The sequence below is a fragment of the Polypterus senegalus genome, chromosome 4 (assembly GCF_016835505.1).
Source record: "Polypterus senegalus isolate Bchr_013 chromosome 4, ASM1683550v1, whole genome shotgun sequence".
Lineage (NCBI taxonomy): Eukaryota > Metazoa > Chordata > Cladistia > Polypteriformes > Polypteridae > Polypterus > Polypterus senegalus.
Genome location: NC_053157.1, coordinates 149,318,009 through 149,341,085, shown reverse-complemented (window position 1 = coordinate 149,341,085; position 23,077 = coordinate 149,318,009). Strand labels below are relative to the sequence as shown.

Genomic DNA, 23,077 nt, shown 5'->3' with positions numbered 1-23,077 from the left:
AACTCACAAAAATGAATTTTTGTTCTCGCCTAAGTTTTTTATGAAAATAAAGGAAAATAAAGCTGCAGTAGGTAGGTGGGGACAGAAACACACTATGTACCAACAGAATAACTTGCGGACTACTCAAATTTCATTATTTTGAAAAGAATACCTGTAAAAATGACATTTTTTACACCAGTTTTTATGTGGGCATGCCCAGGGGCTTTTTAGAGGGACCATTATCCACATTTTGGAACATATGGAAAAGTGTAATAACTTTTGAATGCTTCAACCCACATATATCAATAAGGGCTCTACTGAAAGCTTACACCTAAAGGAATCTATATCTACACACAGTGTCACTCTATTAGTTATGGAAATTCATGTTCCATAATAAAAACAATCAAAAATACACATTTCTATGTAAAAATAGTCAATACAAGTTATGGGCCAAAAATATATTTATATTTTTTATTTTTTTTTTTTATAAAATGCACACAAACTATATATATTTCTTTTACAAACTGTTACAACACATCTCAGCGTTTTTCCATGTGACACTCGATGGCAGCAATCACTAGCAAGCAGAAAGCACAAGGGCGTGGCACGTCGCTCTCTCCCATTATACCTCGCGGTTGCCGGTTGAATACTTTTGCAACGCGTACATGCATCTATTATTTAATCGAGCGTTTATTTACGTTTAAACTTATACTTTTATTCACATTTAAACTGCGAAAAAACTTGGCGAAATCACAATAAACAACCACGCACCAACTCTGCAGACTGGCACAAATGCCACCTTCACGCAGCCCCGATCGTTTTTTTTACAAGTTAGTATAGCAAGTTACATATCAAAATGCTCGGCTCCTCATTGGCTGTAAGTTTTGAGTGTCAGTCACAGTGTCCAATCAAACTGGTAGATTCTACCAGCGTTCAGAGCTATACGTCACCCTGCAAGCTTTCTGTGACACTGGTTGGCTATACGAGGTGCCAGTCAACCCCAGACCCGTCGTAATTGGCCAACTTAGGTGTCTTTCGAAAGCTAACACTTCCGTGTTTCATGCAGTAGCATGGTTATCGCCGACAGAAACAAATTACGTCTAATATGAGCAATATAAGTGAAAATAAATTACTTAGGTGGTCTCAAGTTATGAAACGTTTTCTGGAGTTTTTGTCCCTTTGAGAATATATCGTGTGTTTTGGACCTAAATCGTAATCAAAGCTGTCATTTTTTACAATTTTAAAAAGTAATCAATAATTATTATTGCAAGAACATAATTGAAACTGTTTAAGATACAGTAACCTATTATATTGCTACTGGGAAAGTGAGCACATACTTGATTACTGCATCACACATTTTAAGTTGACAACAGAAAATACCTACATCCCAGATTTAAATAAAAACTTCTAAATAATTTTATGGTTTGTTTTTACATGTTGCATAGTGTTATCTTCATTCCTGTAAATTTGTTGTGTATCTGTAACAAATTTCACTTTCACTAAGAGGTTTTTCCAACTGTCTCCGTGATTACTTCAGTGAATTAAAACATTTAAACAGTGACAATTACTAATACTTAACTTTAGAAATTCTATTAGCAGGAAGAAATTATGCAGACGGTAACAAGATAATGTCAACTATTAACTCACAGAGCATGAACATTAGGTTTCCTTAACCTGCATGCGCTTTACAGTAGGTGTTACTTTTCAAACCAATCTATCCTTTAGTATCCATATTACTGCAAAACCCAAGAACATGTTTTTCTAGCTAAGAAATACAATAAAATGAAGGCATTCTTTTCTGTGTGCAGGATACAGATAAGTTAATTTCTGTACAGTATTTATGTCAAGAAGACTCAAGTATGGGAATGTTTTACTCAAAGGCTGTTGCAACTGATCTGTTGCCTTCCTCCATTTAATTCAAAATGCTGTCTGAAGGGTCATTACTTGAACTGAGAATGTTTAAATATGTAAGGTTCATTAAGTTTAGAGGGAAACTATGAAAACTTTCTTCTAAATATAAAGGTGTACAATAAATGTTCATGAACCCCCACTGCATTGCAAAGGTTGTAAACATGACAATTTCTAACTCCTTAATGCAAAGTCACAGGGTGGCAGATCCAACTCTAAAAGATTTAGGTGCAAGACAGTTCTCGATGGGTCCACTCATGCACAAACCCCCAAAGTTAACTTACAATTGCACCCACAGAAACTCACACTTCACTGGGAAAACAAAATAACTTTACACAGACAAAGACAGGGGGAGGGATATAAACCCAGCAGCCTACATCTGTGAGGTAACAGCACTAACCACTTCACCATCATGCTGCCCCAAATACAAAATGATGATGTGTTGATTTTAGAGCATACACAACAACTATAAGATTCCTGTCTAAAGACAATTGCAGTGTAATACAGTATAAGAATTCCTTGAGTAGTAGAGCCCTTACCTAAAATGTGCCCCTTTAAACATTTTAGTAAACTGTCTACTAGTATAAGGGGTGATCCATTGGTATCACCATTTAAATCCAGGCGTAAGAATCACATCAGTAGTTTAGGGAACCCTTAAGTGACTTGCTGAAAAAATCTGACAAATATTTCCACCATCTGTGAAGAACTCCCTTCCATGATGTATTTCTTTCAATACCCTCCCTGTGGAATTACATGCCCTTGTTTATGGACTTCAGTCATATCAAATTGTAGAATTTTCCTGGATGGCCAGTGGGCATAAATTATGTAGTTTTTCCTATTTCAAAGGACTGTGGAAATTAGGTTTTTCTCTAGGCATCTTGCAAAAAGGGGTTTGTTTTTCTCTCCTCCATTTTTATTGTCTAAATCTTCTATTTGCCTAATCTTCTGTGAGTAAAAAAGTCTATTACATTATGTCATATTTCAATAAAATTTTACCAGGGGTTATTGAGTTGTTCATTTAAACATACAGTGGTGTGAAAAACTATTTGCCCCCTTCCTGATTTCTTATTCTTTTGCATGTTTGTCACACAAAATGTTTCTGATCATCAAACACATTTAACCATTAGTCAAATATAACACAAGTAAACACAAAATGCAATTTTTAAATGATGGTTTTTATTATTTAGGGAGAAAAAAAATCCAAACCTACATGGCCCTGTGTGAAAAAGTAATTGCCCCTTGAACCTAATAACTGGTTGGGCCACCCTTAGCAGCAATAACTGCAATCAAGCGTTTGCGATAACTTGCAATGAGTCTTTTACAGCGCTCTGGAGGAATTTTGGCCCACTCATCTTTGCAGAATTGTTGTAATTCAGCTTTATTTGAGGGTTTTCTAGCATGAACCACCTTTTTAAGGTCATGCCATAGCATCTCAATTGGATTCAGGTCAGGACTTTGACTAGGCCACTCCAAAGTCTTCATTTTGTTTTTCTTTAGCCATTCAGAGGTGGATTTGCTGGTGTGTTTTGGGTCATTGTCCTGTTGCAGCACCCAAGATCGCTTCAGCTTGAGTTGACGAACAGATGGCCGGACATTCTCCTTCAGGATTTTTTGGTAGACAGTAGAATTCATGGTTCCATCTATCACAGCAAGCCTTCCAGGTTCTGAAGCAGCAAAACAACCCCAGACCATCACACTACCACCACCATATTTTACTGTTGGTATGATGTTCTTTTTCTGAAATGCTGTGTTTCTTTTACGCCAGATGTAACAGGACATTTGCCTTCCAATAAGTTCAACTTTTGTCTCATCAGTCCACAAGGTATTTTCCCAAAAGTCTTGGCAATCATTGAGATGTTTCTTAGCAAAATTGAGACGAGCCCTAATGTTCTTTTTGCTTAACAGTGGTTTGCATCTTGGAAATCTGCCATGCAGGCCGTTTTTGCCCAGTCTCTTTCTTACGGTGGAGTCGTGAACACTGACCTTAATTGAGGCAAGTGAGGCCTGCAGTTCTTTAGACGTTGTCCTGGGGTCTTTTGTGACCTCTCAGATGAGTCATCTCTGCGCTCTTGGGGTAATTTTGGTCGGCCGGCCACTCCTGGGAAGGTTCACCACTGTTCCATGTTTTTGCCATTTGTGGATAATGGCTCTCACTGTGGTTTGCTGGAGTCCCAAAGCTTTAGAAATGGCTTTATAACAATTACCAGATTGATAGATCTCAATTACTTCTGTTCTCATTTGTTCCTGAATTTCTTTGGATCTTGGCATGATGTCTAGCTTTTGAGGTACTTTTGGTCTACTTCTCTGTGACAGGTAGCTCCTATTTAAATGATTTCTTGATTGAAACAGGTGTGGCAGTAATCAGGCCTGGGGGTGGCTACGGAAATTGAACTTAGGTGTGATACACCACAGTTAGGTTATTTTTTAACAAGGGGGCAATTACTTTTTCACACAGGGCCATGTAGGTTTGGATTTTTTCTCCTAAATAATAAAAACCATCATTTAAATACTGCATTTTGTGTTTACTTGTGTTATATTTGACTAATGGTTAAATGTGTTTGATGATCAGAAACATTTTGTGTGACAAACATGCAAAAGAATAAGAAATCAAGGAAGGGGGCAAATAGTTGTTCACACCACTGTATGTTACTTATGTAGGTCTTGCACAATGATGTGATTTTTAATACTATTTTATATTTATACATTTAAAATATATACAATAAGCTACTTGAATCTGTCTTCAGTAAAGAGTGTCATATATGAAAACATTGTGTTAAAGTGAAGGAGACAAAAAAAAATCAGTACATACCTGCTGATTCATGTGTTTAAAGAGCTGTTCTGCTTTCTCCTTTTCTCTGGCCACCTTCCTGTGCTCTCTTTCCATTTCTTCTCGAGTTTCCAAATTAAATTCTGCAGCTAAGGCAGCCATCCTTGCAACGTGTTCCTCTTTCAGTTTACCCTCCATTCCCATTAACTGTCCATTTAAAACACTTTTAAGCCTTTTTTCTGCTGCTGGTGAAAATTCACTTGTAATTTTTAGGTTTCTCAGCAATTTTGCAATGAGATCTTTATAAATCAGAACTCGATAGCTTTCAAGTTTAGCAGATGTGTGCAGCAAACTTGACATATCCAAACTGCAAAACAGATAAAATAAAAGACACAAATTAACAAAGCAATAATGGTAACCGTTATACTAAACTATGACAATACAGGATAAAGTTCTGTACAACACGAATAAAGCCACCTAAACAAACGTTTGTAATATTCTTTGCAACAGAAAGCTCAAGCTGAACTTCTGTTAGATGCATAATTAATAAACTATATAATTGCAATTGCGATTATCTAGGTACTTCGAAATTATAACAGTCTTAGTGCAGTATATTTTTCTTGCATATCTCAATGACATGCATGTTAGGTTAATTGCCAAATATAAATTGGTTCAGCATGAGTTAGTGTATATGTGCACAAGTGTGCTCTGCAACAGACTGGCCATCTGTCCAGAACTGATTCCTACCTGACTGAGTGCGACCATGAACTGAATAAGCAGATAACAAACTGGATAAATAAATTAATGTTGTGAACATATCCCCATGACTCAGGTTTTTCACTTTAGTTTTGTTTAGAGAGTTTTGTACAGCTGAGGAAGCATGTTTGTGAAAAAGAACAGAGAAAGTAATGTAGAGTAGCACGCAAGACAGTGGAGTCAGTACAAAAAAACTTTGATGCCTCTATTTGTAATTTAGGCCAATATACAGTAAGGGTCAAATGTTTGGGACTCACCCAGAAATTTTCATGTTTTTGATAGAACTGATACCTTTTATCAAGTAATAACTAAATTAAATACAGATATAGCCAAGGCATTACTGGGGTGTATAAAGGTTATTGCTGCTTGAAAAATTCTAATTTTAATTTATTATCCACATATGGCAGTAATTCTTTCAGTGTCCTTTTGGTAAACTCCCATAAATTATCCTTAATTAGTCATGTATTAGTGATAATTGGTTATTAGAGAAACATTTATAGCTGCATTAGCACCACTAAAACCTGTTATCCTGTACAGTACTGGCATTCCTAAAGTTCAGTTCTATGTTAAAAAATGGCCAAAATAAAAAACAGCTTTCTCAATAAACATTTCACTCTATTGTTTTTTTTTGCTGAAAGGTTATTCCATATGACAGATTGCCAAGAAACTTTGTATAAATATGTCTATTACTTGAGAGAAGTATGTGAACTGGATTTAACCAGGATAGAAAACAAAGAGGAAGGCTCAGATGGGCAACTGCATAAAAGGATAAAGACATCAGAGTGTGTAGTTTGAGAAATGAAAGCCTTACAGGTTCTCAATTGTCTTCTTCACTATATACCAAACAACAGTGTCGTCAGCAACAGAAAAAATACAACTCAGAGATGCTGAGCATAATACATGTTTCCAGTTATCTTCTATCTAATGCCTGTATTCTTTTGCACATGTTAACGTTTTCTTTTTATTTGCCTGTTTCACATATGGCTTTCTGTTTGAAACTATAAAGCCATCATTCCAGAACCATATTTTCAAATCTTCAGATAACAGTGGTATTTGGCATGTATTTAAAGAACAGGTCAACTGAGCAGGGCCATCTTAACGCATGGGCACACTGGGCAGTTGCCAGGGGGCCCCACGAGCATAGGGGCCCCGTACTAATCTATGTATGTTGTGACTTGCTGAGTGGTTGTGTAGGTAAGGACCCCAGTGCACTGCTTTACCCGGGGGCCTATAATACTGTCAATATGGCCCTGCAACTGAGGACCAGTAAAGAATTTGCTCCTCAAACTACAGAATTGATGTTTTAATGTGAATATTAAATTAAAAATCAGCCATACCATTCAGTAATGGCATTATACATACTAGTAACGCCTTGGCTATATTTTCAAATTAATTTAATGGTATCTAAGTAAAAAAGATATGAATTTCTATCAAAAACATGAATATCTCAGGGTGAGCCCAAACTTCTGAACAGCACTGTATTTATTATGTTGACTGTAACTACACATTTTACAAGATATAAAGCATTTTACCACTGCTGACATGAATCATGAGGCTACCTTTTAGCACCCTAACTTGGTAAAGTTTGGGTTTAAAGTCTGTAGCCACTGTGGCTTTTTTATATCTCTCTATTATAAAAAAAAATCTTGGGAGGAAGACTAGGGAGGCGAGACGTAATCTTCTCTGAAGACAATTTGACGTCCCGCAAGAGACCCTTTAACATCACACAAGACAAGGCAGTGAGACAACATTTAAAACAAGTTCACTGACATTTAACCTAGTAGTTGTTGGAATACTTTTGGTAGACATACTTCATGTGCTCTCAGCTCTTAAAACAACGACAAGCGACAAGCAGAACACGCAGTTTGCCAGCAACAAGCCAGCAGATGATCCAACTGCTTCTCTTAGTGTGCGTTCAGCCGCCGCCCCTTCACAATGCGAGCAGCGTTATACGTCCTGCAAGAAAGAGATTTAACCACGCCTGGGGCCGGAAATAAAGGACAAGTATGGTTTTTATAAAAGTTTTAAAGTAAAAGTGAAAATAGTTCCTATGTAACAATTCCCATGAAAATAACAATCTCTTTAAATTGTATATCTGGTAAACCAAACCCGGGGGTGGGCGAGTGAAGCAAGCAGGGCTGGAGCCCCCTAGTTATTTATTAAAGAACTTAGAAACAATGAGCAACATTAAACAAAACAAAAATCTTACAAAATTTAAAAATAGGTAATTTTTTATTGAAAGCGTAAAAGAAAAAAAGTTTATTTGAATAATATATGAAATTGGAAATTTTAACACATTAAATTACAACTATTTATTCAGTGCAGTATCCCAATAATTGTTTCTGACTCCACAGCTCTGGAATCACACTGCGTGTCTTAAAGTGGGCTAACTTCAATGTATGCATTAATAAGTGATGAAATCAAAATTTGTTTTATTATATAATTGGTACTTAAGTTGGTTACTGTACTGTACTCAAATATACCTTCTTTATTTATATGCTATAGAGTTGTCATATAGTATACATAAAAAAGATGTGTTTTCTTAAAATAATTAAAAAATAGATGGGAGTAATTTCTTTTTGCACCCAGGTGAAATAAACCTTAGTTTTTAAAATAAAATTTAACCCAGGTGTGGGAAGCAATGGCCTGTTGTGGTAGCACAGGTGACAAGAAAATATCTAAACTTGCACATAACCACAATCATACATGGATAATGAAAGATTAAATCTACATGTGTTCCTTTCATTTGTGTAAAGGAACCAAAACCTCCAGATGAAAATTCAAACTAAATAATGCATAACCAAATATTAAAACTTATAATGAAAAATTGGAAGTCAGACTTTACATTGTTTTGCAAGGTTACAGTAATAAGAATTACTAAATTACTATGTTAAAACAATTCAACTATCTAGCCTTGAATTAATCCAATGACCACCATGAAAAGGTGTTTTAGTAAATTCGATAATGAGACTGACAAGAATAATTTGTGCTGTTGGAGACCCTGAAGTGGCTGACGCTGCTACCAAATACTTTCAATCCACCACAGTAAACACATCAGTTGTAGAAGTTTTCATGCAATAAAAAAGGAGAGTAAAGCACAACTGGGATTGCTGCAGATTGTGGTGAAAATGTATGCCATATATACTGAAGCAGAGACAATAACATTATGTTTACTGAAATGCTAATGAAAAGAGATGTGATTACACAGATATATACTGTAGTCTGTGTAGCTCTAGTAAGTAAATATTTCTAAAATGTATGAAAATAGAAATATGCTATCAAGCAGACAGTCACATAAAAATAAACAAATTGCATATTAACTTATTTAAAACTAAATTTTAGTTTGTACTCCTACATTTTCTAGTAATGTGAACTGGTGCCCCTTTGGAAAATACTTACTGTAGAATTCTGGGAGGTATGCAAAGTGATAATAGAGCTCAACCTACTCATAATTGTCAGTTTTCTTCAGTAATATTTTGTGGATTTCTCACCTAAGACCTCATGATTTAAATGAAATGAAAAATATATATACTTTAACCTGTACTGTATATAAAATTTGAAGTTTGCTCTTATAATATGCCTGCTGGGAATACTAAGAACATTTCTATAAAAAAATAAACTCAAAGAAATTTACTGAATCTCACATTGTGGTTTAGTAACATCAGTTCATTTTACTCAAGTGAATTCTATTATAAATACTGTAACTGACATCAGCCCAAGCAATATTTTAACATGCTTGTGGAGAAAAAAAATGTTAAATTAACCTTCACAAATTCACAGTTCTTTAGAAGCATGCAATTATCAAAACACCCACGTAATAGATACATACAGTATATGCCATCATAGTAATATTGTGTTATTTAGTGAGTTAACTGCTTTACCACTCCACAAGTCTCAGCTGACAGACAGCTAAAAAGAATAATTACATTACATGATTTGATTATAATGAGAGACTTCGTCCATAAATGCATTGTTTAGACATCAGAAAACCTATTCCGTAATACTTCTGGTGCAGACATAAGTGTTTGCTGTGGGAGAAATTGTAAGCTCCTTATTTCAAAGTCAAGACTAAAAGTGTTCTTGTTTGTGATTAATTTTTAATTGAAAAATAATCCAACACAGAATACAATAAGAATACCAAAAAACAAAAAACAAAAATCACAAAACTACTCATCTAAACCCCCCAAATCCATCAATCCCATTCCAGTCCATTAAAAATTTTGTGAATATTAGGAAACGAAAATTAATTTATTTTTGATCAATGTGGTTATATTTTCCCACAAGTTAAAGGTTGAAGTAGATTAATTATTAATTTGTGTAGCCAAGGCCTCAAGTAAAGTCAGATTAAAAAAGGAAAAACACCAATATTATAATGACAAGTAGTTAGGAGGTTTGCAACTAGAGGCAATTAAAAGTTTGGTTGAAATGGTACCTAAGGAAAAAAGCTTTTTTTAAAAAAAAGAGACAATGAAATATTGGACATATGCAAAAGGAGGAAATGCTGTGGTATGAATGTATAGGAAAAAGACAAGAAGCAAGAAAGAAAGCACCTCATGTTGAACCCAAAGTAAAACATTTTCTAGGAGTAAAATAAAGGTGGTGGATTATTTACAACTGGGTAAACTGGTAACTGGGATTTTTTGGAACAAAAAGAGGCAAACTTGAAAATCTATGTGCAATTTAGATTGGCATGAGACAAACTAAAAACCTTGAACCATAAAACAATGTTCTGCATGTGCCAGACATTTTGGTTGGATTTGTGTGTGTGCAGTTTAGGGTATAAAAAAATCAGAAGAGGGGCTAAATCCCCTTTGGTGTTATGCATGTGCACAGCGTCCCCTTCTCTTCTGAGCTACGCTAGCTCCGTCAGTTGTGGCTTTTTGTTTTGAGCGAGAAGTATCCAACTCCTCCAGTGTTTTCCTCTCTCTCCTTGGCAGCTGAACTCAAGGTGTAATGCCCATCTAGAGTGCACAACCACATCTTAATTTAGCTTTGGTGAAACTTCCTTCTTTCACTTCACAGGTCATGCCACCTATCATCCCGTTTGTTTTCCTTTATCTGCCAATGCTGTGGCAAGTGGAGTTGTTGTGCTGGCCACTTTCAATTCGCAGCCCGGCTGCGCGAAGGCAAAAGGAAAAAAAAAAAAAAAAAAAAGTTGCCTTAAAATAGACCACTCACTACAAAATTATTACTGAAAAATATCAACAAACAAAATAACATGTGTTGGCTAATTTTCTTTTCTTTATAATGTCGCCAAATTTCAATCAAATCAGACAAAGCATTTTTGACATTTTGAGTGTATTTACTTTTTCTTTTAAAGGAGTATTTTTTTTACTGCTGAATATTGATATACTGAAATGCCTTTTCTTAGCAGATACCCACTTCTCTACATGCACCATTCTCTCAAATTTCAGGTTTTGTTCAAGCAAATAAAAGAAAAAAACAATCTAAATCCACTAAGTAGTTCTCTCGTTTGCTAGCTAAGCAGAGGTAAGGAACACCCCGAGGCAGGCACGTGAGTGAGGAGGGCCCTGCCCCCTTCCCCTAGGCCCGCTGCGTGTCTCTCAGATTCGTGTAAATAAATCGGTAACGCAAGTGAACTATGATACTTAGCATAATAAGAAAAATCACAAAATCAACCAGAATGTTGAAGGAAATAATAGAAACCTAAATCCATTAAGTAGTTCTCTCGTGAAAAGCAAGCAAACAGACAGACAGTCAGATAGACAAGATGTTGGATTTTATATATAGAGAGATTATACTGATTATCTTTCTTGAAAAATATATTACATATCAGTGTTTTTCAAACTTTGGGAAGTGCCTTCTTTTTTCCAATTCCATTTGAGGGTTATTTTGATTTGAAAAGTAAGCTTTAACATAATAGTGAGAGAGGCATTTTTTTTTTACACTTTGTGATGCCACATTCCTACTAAGATGCGACTTGGTACTCCTTTAGAAACACTTACCACTAACTGAAGAATCCTTTATAATGACCTATAGAACTTACAGCAAAGTTAGTGATAACAGATTCCACAACACTCAAAACTGCTGGCAAGTAATTAGTGATGAAAACTACTAATGTTGAAAATACTGTAGTATTTAGACTACAGTTTCTTAGTTTTTTTGGTTCTCAATCATACTACTCTGAGAAAAGCTATAAAGCTGCTCATTCTCCATCCATACTGTGAAGAGTATCGGTCTATGAAGATGAGAATATTGGGTTTAAAAATAGTACTATTATGTCAAAGGTTTAAAGTGTACTAACCTAGTATGTTTCATGCACTACAATTTCTATTTACAGTGAACCCTCTTTTATCATGGTTAATCCGTTCCAGACTCTACCGTGATAAATGAATTTTCGCGAAGTAGGATTCTTTATTTATAATTCGAATATTTTCGCAGTTAGAGTATAGAAAACCTGTTTACGACCTTCTAAATACGTTTTTTAACATTATTAGAGCCCTCTAGATATGAAACGACACCCTTTAGTCACCATTACACTCATATTACCCAATATATTAGACAAAATAAGAGAAAATAAGACATATTAGACGTTACAAATATCATATTACAAGGCGCACTCGCCTTTTAAGGCGACTGACTTTTATCCTCAATTTTTGTGCGCTCCATGTGTACATCAGGCATGTAAGTGTAGGGAATGAGAACATCAAAGTGCCCATTCATGACATCTTTTTTTTTATCCTCTCAAGTGCCTGTCCAAAGTCGTACAATGTCAGCCCGAATCTGTACCGGTAAAGACAGAGTTTCATGCACTAAATAAGCTATAGATGAGAATAAGCAAGCACCATCTTCCTTGATATTTACTACGCGGTGAGGCATTTGTACTCATCAACATTAACATTAATTATCAACATTAATTATTTCCAGAGACATAATTTTGTCTATTTATCCAGCGCATCGCGCACAAAAGCAAGGGAACGATGAGAGCACCAGAACTCTGCTCACATCGCGTCGCTTCGTACCTCAAGCCGCAAGTAGTAAGTCTGTAATAAGCAGAATACCGTTACGCTTTGCACTCACGGGACGGAAGGACAATCCCGAACGCTTTTTTACAGTAGATTATTGTACTGTACATTTAATTGCACACAACCACTAACCTATGAAGGTACGACCTCAGTAGGAGAGTCTTCAGAGGTGGTGCAGTATCTTCAGCAGGTGTGTTGTTGTCTTCAGTGAAGAAGTACTAGGCAGTGGGTGTCTGGGTGCGCGGCTGAAGAACATCTTGATAGGCAGTTGCTGGCGCTGTCTTTTCATATGCGTGAGGAGGCTTTTGTAGGGTATTACCATCTTTAATCATATCCAAGAGTTTCACCTTCTCCTGGATAGTAAGCATCTTCCTCCGGTGCTTAGTTTTATTGTCAGAAGGCTTGGAAAAAGCAGCACGTTTAGGAGCCATCGTAGGACTTAGATAAAAGTTCTCAGAAAGCGCATGCGTAGTGACATAAGCGTGTGTGAGAAAAAAATCGCACGATAGAGCGATAGCGCGATAGAGTGAAGCCGCGAAAGTCGAAGCGTGATATAGCAAGGGATCACTGTACTTTACTTTATTATTTTAAAGGGCAGCATAATGGCACCATATCAAGTACTGTTTACAATTTCCTGGCCTAAATATTTCTTGTGAAAAGGTTAAAATAAATAGAGATACAAGATAGACCTATTGAAACAATGTCATTTATTATTCAGAGCATAACTCTGTCCCTAATTCTAATTCTTGGGCAAGTCATTAATGGGTTGCCAGTTCAGGGTACACTCACACCAACACTGTCACCAATTATTCTATAATGCAGAGCCATTTACTTCCTTGAAACATAGTCTGTAAAACATATATTTTAAGAATAGCATCTCTAAATATTACTCTTATGAGACTGTTTAAAAAGCATGTGTAATAAAGATAAGAAGTGTTCTTTCCTTTGAGATAAAGGTCAAGCAATGTGAAAAGTATTATTTTGTAAATACTGCCATTAACATTTTTCTTAAAATAATAAAAAAGGGCAAGGGCATTCAATAGGTTTGAATGCCTATGCTGATATGTATTTAATTTAATAATACAATGATCTAAAAATGTTGACTCGCATAGCTAAAGTATATATTTTTTTTATTTCTTAGTGTCCCCAACATAAATCAGTTTAATAGAACAAAAAAGAACTTCTGATTTTTAATGTTATAGGACCTTGCAAAGCCACTTGGATCCAGTCATGGTCCCTTATATTATATACTAGCAAAATACCCGCGCTTCGCAGCGGAGAAGTAGTGTGTTAAAGAAGCAATGAAAAAGAAAAGGAAACATTTTGAAAATAACGTAACATGATTGTCAATGTAATTGTTTTGTTACTGTTGTGAGTGATGAGTGTTGCTGTCATATATATATATATATATATATATATATATATATATATATATATATATATATTTACACACACACACATAAACATATATATATACATATCTATACATATACACATATATATACACACACACATATATACATACATATATATCTACATATATACACATACATATACATACACACATACATACATATATACACACACATATATACACACAAATACATATATATATATATATACACATACAAACACACATATAAACATATATATGCATATACATACATATCTACATATATACACACACAGCTATTTCGTATCAGTGCAATACGCTGCTTGTTAAAACGGATAACTCCCGCTCTTACGTGCAAGTCTGCGTGGATATTATGAACTATCGATTTGTTCAAGTTCTATTTAAATTTTAAATAGAAGGAATTTTTATTTAGTCGACAGAAATATCTTTGGTAGGAATGGTAAAACAGACAGGAATATTATTCTGAATAAATCAACTCAAACCTTAAACAACTTATAATATTTTGCTCTCCATAAAAATATATCCTGTCTAAATTATACAAGTTAGAAATAAAGTAAACGTTAAAAGAACAAACATTGAAATTTCTTTACTCTTATGTAATTTTATATAAAAAATAAACTTAGATTTTAAATATCCCAAAAGATTTTGCTCTCCATAAAAATATATCCTGTCAAAATTATACAAATTCAAATATGAACATGCTGCATAACAAAACCTGGAAATATAAATAAAATGTGTTCCTTTCAGCAATAACAAATCAAATCATTCAGTTGTCTTTGCTCATATGTCATTTTAGAGCTGGACGCCTGGCATCTTTTTTTGGCAGCAAGTTTGTTTCTGTTTGGTGTGAGGTTCTGTGTTGTGGAGATTCTCAGGATGGATTGCAGGTGCTCATCAGTGAGGCGACTCCTGTGTGCTGTTTTGTTAGTCTTTATCACTGAGAAGAGCTTCTCACACAGATATGTGCTACCAAACATGCACAAGGTTCGAGCCGCATGTAGACGGACTTTTTTTGTTCTTCAAAGTCACCAAAGCGCCGTGCAAACTCAGTGCGCTCAGTTTATCAGCAAAGTGTGTATTTGGGAACACCGTAGTGACGACTTGGTTCAACATTACTTGGCAACAGGGAAAGTGGGGCAAGTTGCACTGGTGCATTTGTGTCTCCCATAAAAGCAGCTTCACTTGAAATCACTTTGTGATTGTGCACGGGTAAAACGTCCGCTGAAGTGTCAGATTCTTATTTAATTCTTCTGCATGCATTCAGGTCTTTCAGGTTACCCTGATGTTTTGTCTCATAGTGCCGTCTTAGATTAAATTCTGTAATTACAGCCACATTAGCTCCACAAATGAGACACACGGGTTCAGTAAACATATACTCAGCCTCCCATCGGTTTTTAAAGGCTCTATTTTCAGAATCAACTTTTCTCTTCAGCATCGTGTGAGCTAGCTTCGCAATAACTTGCAGCATCATAAGCTAGACTTGATTAACGCGTAAGTGTTGGCAAGGCAGCTGAAGCGCTGCATTATGGGATCTGTAGTTTATTGTGTTACCAGCGCTTCATATACCCGGCCATTAATAACAATAATACAGTATATAAAATGATCTCGGGGCGGATATAATTACGCGGGCGGATGTGGCCCTGCCCTTGAGTTTGACACATATGGACTAAATAGAACTTGAAAAGATATATTTTTTCAAATGTGATCGCGCAATTCAGATAGAGTTGACGCAAGCACTACAGCCTGCATGCCTCAATAAGTCATCCTCCCTCGCTCTTACTTTTTACCGTTCATCTAATGAATACACGGAGTATGGCTTTACCAAAACAATCACTGATGGCGAATAAAGTATCCATTATTCGAGTATGTAGATCGATATATATATATACATATATATATATACCAGCGTCGCAGCGAGAAGTAGTGTGTTAAAAAGCTAGAAAAGAAAAGGGAACATTTTAAAAATAACGTAACATGACTGTCAATATACAGTATTTGTTTTGTGAGTGTTACTGAGTGTTGCTGTCATCAAGGATTTGATTATCATTATTTCTTTCAATCAGGTTCGTATTTGTAGGATGTGTTGTGTTCAAGTTACATTCCGTGTTTGTCAATCGTTGTAAAGATGACAGGTTTCATTCATCGATTCGCTTTCTTACTGCATCAATAAACAGCTCGTCTTCTTCTTTATCTGAGACCTGACACACTGCATGCACGGTTTTTTACACTGTCTTCCTTTAGCGGGACATTGACTTTTTCCACCGTGTGCTTTGTTTCCGCAGTAGCTGGATTTATGAATATGCTTGTATGTATCAGACGCTTCATAGTTTTTGCCGCCTTTTCAATTGTGTAATTCGGTTTTGTTCAGCTCTTTGGAACTGTTGCTTTTATCTGTGCACTGCGCCAGTTCACGTGAGCCGCTTGGTGTACATGCATCGAAGGTTCCCAGCTGTGCTGGTGCCATCTCGTGCTATGTCCATGGCTGTATTTAATGTTACCTTAGTCCTGGCACTTAAAACTTTCTCTCGCAGTTTCGCTGAGTTTGTGTCAAACACCACCCTGACCATCTCATCTTCCTCTGCATAAGCACAGTCCTTCACCCGTGAATATTTAGTGGAGTTTGCTATTGGATTGCCGCTGACGGACGGCCTTATATGGGCAGGCACTAAATTACAAACGCCAGCGCAGCCTGTCTATGAACTTAATTTAAAGTGTAGGTTTACATCGTGCTTTGTTTCCGAAGTAGCAGAACTCATGAATATGGTTGTATATGTCACTCGCTCGCTTCTTATTGTTTCGCTGCCTTCTCAATTATATAATGCATATTTTCTTCAGCGCTTTTTGGAGGTCTTCCTGGTTTTCTATGTACTGCGTGATTACGTGGGAGGCGTGATGATGTCACACGAAACTCCGCCCCCACGGCGTTCAAGCTCATCTCCATTACAGTAAATGGAGAAAAACAGCTTCCAGTTATGACCATTACGCGTAGAATTTCGAAATGAAACCTGCCCAACTTTTGTAAGGAAGCTGTAAGGAACGGGAAGTTGGAAAATTAGTGATGAGTCAGTGAGTGAGTGAGTGAGTGAGTGAGGGCTTTGCCTTTTATTAGTATAGATAACACTGGCCTACAAGGCCAAAATAAAGAAATGGCAAGAAAAAACTATTACTCACAAGAAGGGAAAATGTACCCTCATCTGGAGGTTGCTAGGAAGCCAAGGAATGAAAATATTTTTGGGATAAAGTCTTATGGAATAATGATACTGAAACTGAACTTTCAGATAAATCTCATAGCACTATATGTGGTTCAATGCTAACACTGCCTGTGCCACAAGTGATGTAATCCCTAAAGTGAAGTACAGTAATCCCTCCTCGATCGCGGGGGTTTCGTTCCAGAACCCCCCGCGATAGATGAAAATCCGCCAAGTAGAAACCATATGTTTGTATGGTTATATTTATATATTTTAAGCCCTTATAAACTCTCCCACACTGTTAACATTATTAGAGCCCTCTAGACGTGAAATAACACCCTTTAGTCAAAAGTTTAAACTGTACTCCATGACAAGAGAGAGATGACAGTTCTTTCTCACAATTAAAAGAATGCAAACATATCTTCCTCTTCAAAGAATGCGTGTCAGGAGCAGAGAATGTCAGAGAGAGAGAGCGCGCGACAGAAAAGCAAACAATTCAAAAATCAATATGTGCTTTTGGGCTTTTAAGTATGCCAAAGCACCGCGATAAACCGGCATTTTTTAGATATCTTATAAGCAAACAGCTTCTGTGCAAACAGACCCTCTGCTCACACCCCCTCCGTCAGGCGCAGAGAATGTCAGAGAGGGTTAGAGAGACAGAAAAGCAAACAATCAAGCATTGTACGGGAAGCATATCTTATATCATTGAGGAGTTTTAGTTAATATGTAATACATGCTCTGATTGGGTAGCTTTTAAGCCATCCGTTGTATGAAATCAACTGGGCAAACAAACTGAGGAAGCATGTACCATAAATTAAAAGACCCATTGTCCGCAGAAATCCGCGAACCAGCGAAAAATCTGTGATATATATTTAGATATGCTTACATTTAAAATCGCGCGATATAGCGAGGGATTACTGTATAGTGGCATTTCATCAACAGGAACTGGGAATCTATTTCCAACTGAAGGAAAAATGCTGTAAGAGAGTCTTGTTTCAGTCTGCTAAAACTGAGGTTTGGGAGAGGATTCACCTTTAAGCAAGACAAAGACCCCAAATATAAGGTCAAAGCAACACTGATGTGTCCCAAGATAAAACAGTTAACATTTTCCAAGTAGCAGTCAAAGGCAACAGCTCAAAACCAACAGAAAATATATACCATGATTTGAAAGTGTCTGTCCATGAGGGTCAACTTGACATAGAAACCTTACGAAATGTAACCTAAATATTTAAGCAGAATATGACAAGTTTCACTTTTCCCCACTTTCATTTTTGCAGCCTGTGAGAGCTTTTGGTGTTGCTTTAGCACATTAATGGTTTTTTATAAAATAATTTGACTACGGTGAGCTGGAGCCCTGCCTGGGGTTTGTTTTCTACCTTGCGCCCTGTGTTGGCTGGGACTGGCTCTAGCAGACCCCTGTGACCCTGTAGTTAGGATATAATGGGTTGGATGATGGATGGATGGATAAAATAATTTTTTCTTTTTCTTTTTATTAATTTTATTGCAATCCATACAAAGCAATCAAGTTTTACAAAAAGAAAAATTGAGTTAAGAACAGATCGATCCCCACCCCTGAGAGAGAGAGCAAGCCAAACAGCGTGAAATTTAAGGTTTGTAAACATACCTAAATTAATAAATTCTCTGTGCTTTATGAGCTTATTTTAAAATATTACTGATTAGATCCTGCCATGTTTTGAAAAAGTCTGTACAGATCCTCTAACTGAGTATTTGATTTTTCCAATTTCAAATAATATAACACATCGGTTTCCCACTGACTTAAAAGAGGAGAGTCTGAGTTCTTCCAGTTTATCAGAATAAGTCTGCGTGCCAAAAGTGTAGTGAATGCAATCACAATTTGTTTGCTTTTTCCACTTTAAGCACCTCTGGAAGAACCCCAAAAACAGCTGTTAATGGGTTAGGAGGGATTGTGAGTCCAAGGCTGTCTGAAGGTAATTAAAAATTTTGTCCAGAATAATGTTAATTTGGTGCAGGCCCAGAACATGTGATACAGTGAGGCTGGGACTTGGTTGCAACATTCACAGGTTGGATCATGCTCTGGAAACATTTTGGAGAGTTTTAGTCGAGACAGATGTGCTCGATATATAATTTTGAGTTGTATAATTGTATGCTTTTGCATATGGAGCTCAGTGAATTCTCTGCATTGCTACTTTCCACTCCTTTTCTGATATATTAATTGAGAGATCTTTTTCCCAGTGTCCTCTTGGATCTTTGAAAGGAGGGATTGTAAAATGATTTTATATATTGTAGAGATGGAGTCTAAGTCCTTGAGATTGAGCAATATTTTTCCAGCATGGATGAGGGTGCAAGATGAGGAAAATCTGGAAGGTTCTGTTTAACAAAGTTCCTGATTTGAAGATAGTGAAAGAAATGTGTAGCTGGAATGTTAAATTTGGAATGTAATTGTTCATAGGATGCAAAGACGTTGTCTATATAAAGATCTCTAAGCAAGTTAATTCCAAATTTTTCCAGATATTAAAACTGCATATGTTTGTGAAGGTTGAAAGAGGTGGTTCTCTTGCAGAGGTGCCACAGATAGAAGCTTCTCCGTCTTAAAATGCTTTCTACATTGGTTCCAGATTCTAAGTGAGTGGAGCACAATTGGGTTATTTGTATATTGCCGATAACGTGTGTTTATTGGAGCACAGAGCAAGGAATACAAAGAAGTACTGCAGGATTTTACTTCTATTGCGGTCCAAGCCTGTGTATGTTCTTCTATTTGTGTCCAGGTTCTTATGCCTGTATATTTGCTGCCCAGTAATAAAACTGGAAGTTAGGTAGAGCCATGCCGCCTTCTGCCTTTTGTCTTTGTAGGGTTGCTCTTTTGATGCGTGGATGTTTTGAATTCCAAATAAATGAGGTTATTGTTGAATCTAATTGCCTTAAAGAATGATTTATTAATGTATATTGGATGTTTTGAAATAAAAAGGAGCTTAGGAAGAATATTCATCTTAACAGTGTTAATTCTTCCAGCTAGTGTGAGATGAAGGGTTGACCATCTATGCAAGTCTTGTTTAATTTTTTCCATGCAGACAGCAAATTTTGTTGATAAAGAGCTTTATGTTTACTTGTGATGTTTACCCCTAGGTATTTAAACTGTTCTGCAATGATAAAAGGTAGGGTATCTAATCTAATATTATATGCTTGAGAATTCACTGGAAAGAGTACACTTTTATTCAGATTAATTCTGAGACCAGAGATCTTTTGAAATTCTGTGAGTGCTGCTAAGACTGCAGGCACAGAATTTTCTGGATCCGATATATACAGTACCATATCATCTGCATATAATGAGATTTTCTGTTCCAGTCCTTCTCTGCTAATCCCCTTTATCTGATCAGTATTTCGACAATGTATTGCCAGTGGTTCAATGGCAATGCAAACAGCAGCGGTAACAAGGGCATCCTTGTCTAGTACCACGTTCTAGTTTAAAGTAGTCTGAGCAAATGTTGTTGATGCAAACTGAAGCTTCTGGGTTAGTATACAGTAATTTAATCCATGCACAAATGTTCGGCCAAACCCAAACTTCTCCAATGTAGTAAAAAGGTATTTCCATTCAATCATGTTGAATGCTTTTCTGCATCCAATGATAATAATATTTCTGGGGTGTTTGATTTAGTTGGTGAGTATATTACATTAAACAGGCGTCAAAGATTTGAAGATAAGTGTCGGCCCCTAATAAATCCAGTTTGGTCTTGTGATATTACCGAGGGGAGCACTTTCTCCATCCTTCTAGCTATGATTTTAGAGAGTATTTTAATATCGTTATTCAGAAGTGAAATTGGTCTGTATGATGCACATTGTAATAAGTCCTTATTTTGTTTTGGAAAAACAGTGATTAGTGCTTGGCGAAAGGTTTGAGGAAGAGATTGGTTATCTCTGGCTTCTGTAAATGTTGCTAATAGGAGGGGAGCTAGCTGAGCGGACAATTTCTTGCTAAATTCTACAGGGTAGCAATCAGGGCCTGCTGTGCTGTGTTTTCTTGGCTGAGATGACATTAAGTGAGTGAGAGGTAAAAAAACTGCTCTATGTTTACTTCAAGAGAAGTGTATTGCATTTTAGGAAATTGTGCGTTTTGTTTCTATATTAAATAAGCATGTCTCACATTTGTCTGACTGTCGAAATGGATATGGAATAAGAAATATTTATAACACAATGACATGGAATATATATGAACCTTCCCTATCATGCTAGCATTCTAGATACACAGTCCATGTTATATTTCAGTGTTTGTCAGAATAAGTAAAAGCACACTGAAAAGTAAACATGCCACTCTTGACTTACTGTAATTTGACATTAAGTTCTGAATTCCATGTACATATCTAAATCCTTTTGATTCTTATTACTTAACATTTTTGGATTTTAACAGTAATTAGTTATTTTTACAATATGACCAGATAGCAGTGAAGGAAAGAAAACAAAAACTCCAGGAGGACAATTTATGCAGGAAAATAAATAAAGGACCCAAGATCTTCAGTATTTGAAAAACACATTTTGCCAACTTTGGCTAAATGGCCACTCTTGTGCATTTTACATTTATATTCTCCAAGTCACTAATGGCGCTTTTCCACTGCATAGTACGGCACGACACGGTTCAGTTCAGCTCACTTTTGGGGCGTTTTCCACTGGGAACAGTACCTGGTCCTTTTTTTAGTACCACCTCAGCCGAGGTTCCAAGCGCGCCGAACCGTTACCAAAGCGTGGCGTGTAAACTCTGCTGGTCACTAATTGGCCGGACAAAATCGTCATTACTGCGTCACTGACTATTCTTTTCTTTAAAGGTACACACACGCGGAAGTTTGTGTCCCGTCTCTCCATCGCTGGATGCAGTTTGTTGCATAAGTGGATGAATGTTTCTTCAGACATTCGAAAGTTCTCCAGCCACTGAGTGTTTGTAAAACCGGGAACAATCAAATCCCACCACTCTGAAGCATGGTTAAATGTCCAAACAGATGGTCTGTTGCGGCGACTTTTTTGCAAAATGTACAAGATCTGTAATATACAGAATCAGCATTTTAATGTTACACTGGCAGTTAAGTTCATTTTATGCTTTGCAACAGTGATAAAAGTTAGCTAGTGATGTGCTTTTTTTAGATGCTTACCCTTGCGCGTCGTCGAGCTAAAGTGTTGTCGTTGTCTGAGTGTTATCGTAAAAGTTCCACGGTGTCACGGCAGTAGAGGCGGCACAACTATAACGACACGTGAATAATCCCGCCCACTCTAAAGCGGTACTAAACTGCAGTCGAAACGCAAAACCGAGCCGAACTGAGCCGAACCAAGGTGAGCTGTACTGAACCGTGCTGTGCCGTACTATGCAGTGGAAAAGCGCCATATCTGTCATGAAATCATTTGTAGTAAAGAGCAAAAGGCCAGAAGTTTACAGTTATCCTCTCATACTTTTGAGTATTTTAAATATTGCTAACTTGTTAAAGCTTGAGCCTTTTAAGTTTGAAGCCAGGCTGTCTGGGGCATGTTTCTAGGCAGACCCGTGAGGGTCTGGTATGGGTTTCTGCTTATTTTGATGGCTGTTCATTCTTTTTGCTATTCTGTGTCACCATTTTATAACAAGTTGGCCTGACACAACACAAAAACCTAACTGGATGAAAATCTTTTAACTTACCTGTTATATGTTAAAATGTTAAAACTTAAAGAAATATCATATATTGAAATATAACACTGTACAGGCTGTGGCTCACCATCTTTTCTTTTCTTCCTGCTTACCTAATTTGATCTAAGGAAGTCTGTCAGTATAAATAAGTTTGTCAACAATATTTCAACAAACACCTCCATATGTAATGCACAAGCAACCTCCATAACTAATGTTTTCAGAGTGAAGCCACTTTGGCTGAACAGCACACAAGCAAAGACAGATTCAGAAACAACAAAACCAATGCACAATTTGAAATGCAACTCTACAAAACACACAATGATAAAAGCCCAAATAATTGCTTAGTCTCATTATAACCTCTAATTTCCTATGAAAGTGTGGAGCATATGGAAAGTAGTACAGAGGAGTGGAACTAGGTATTAGGGTTGACTTTAGCCTTTTCCCTAAAGATCTGGC

At 36.6% G+C, this 23,077-nt stretch overlaps 1 protein-coding gene across 1 annotated transcript in view; it reads right to left on the bottom strand.

The window, feature by feature from the left end:
• The window catches only part of LOC120527721 (limbin-like), a 220,501-nt gene that overhangs the window by 116,149 nt on the left and 81,275 nt on the right, over positions 1 to 23,077 (bottom strand). The window contains exon 10 of the mRNA XM_039751471.1: positions 4,697 to 5,021. Coding sequence (XP_039607405.1) covers positions 4,697 to 5,021 — 325 coding nt within the window. The remainder of the gene's footprint in view (positions 1 to 4,696; positions 5,022 to 23,077) is intronic.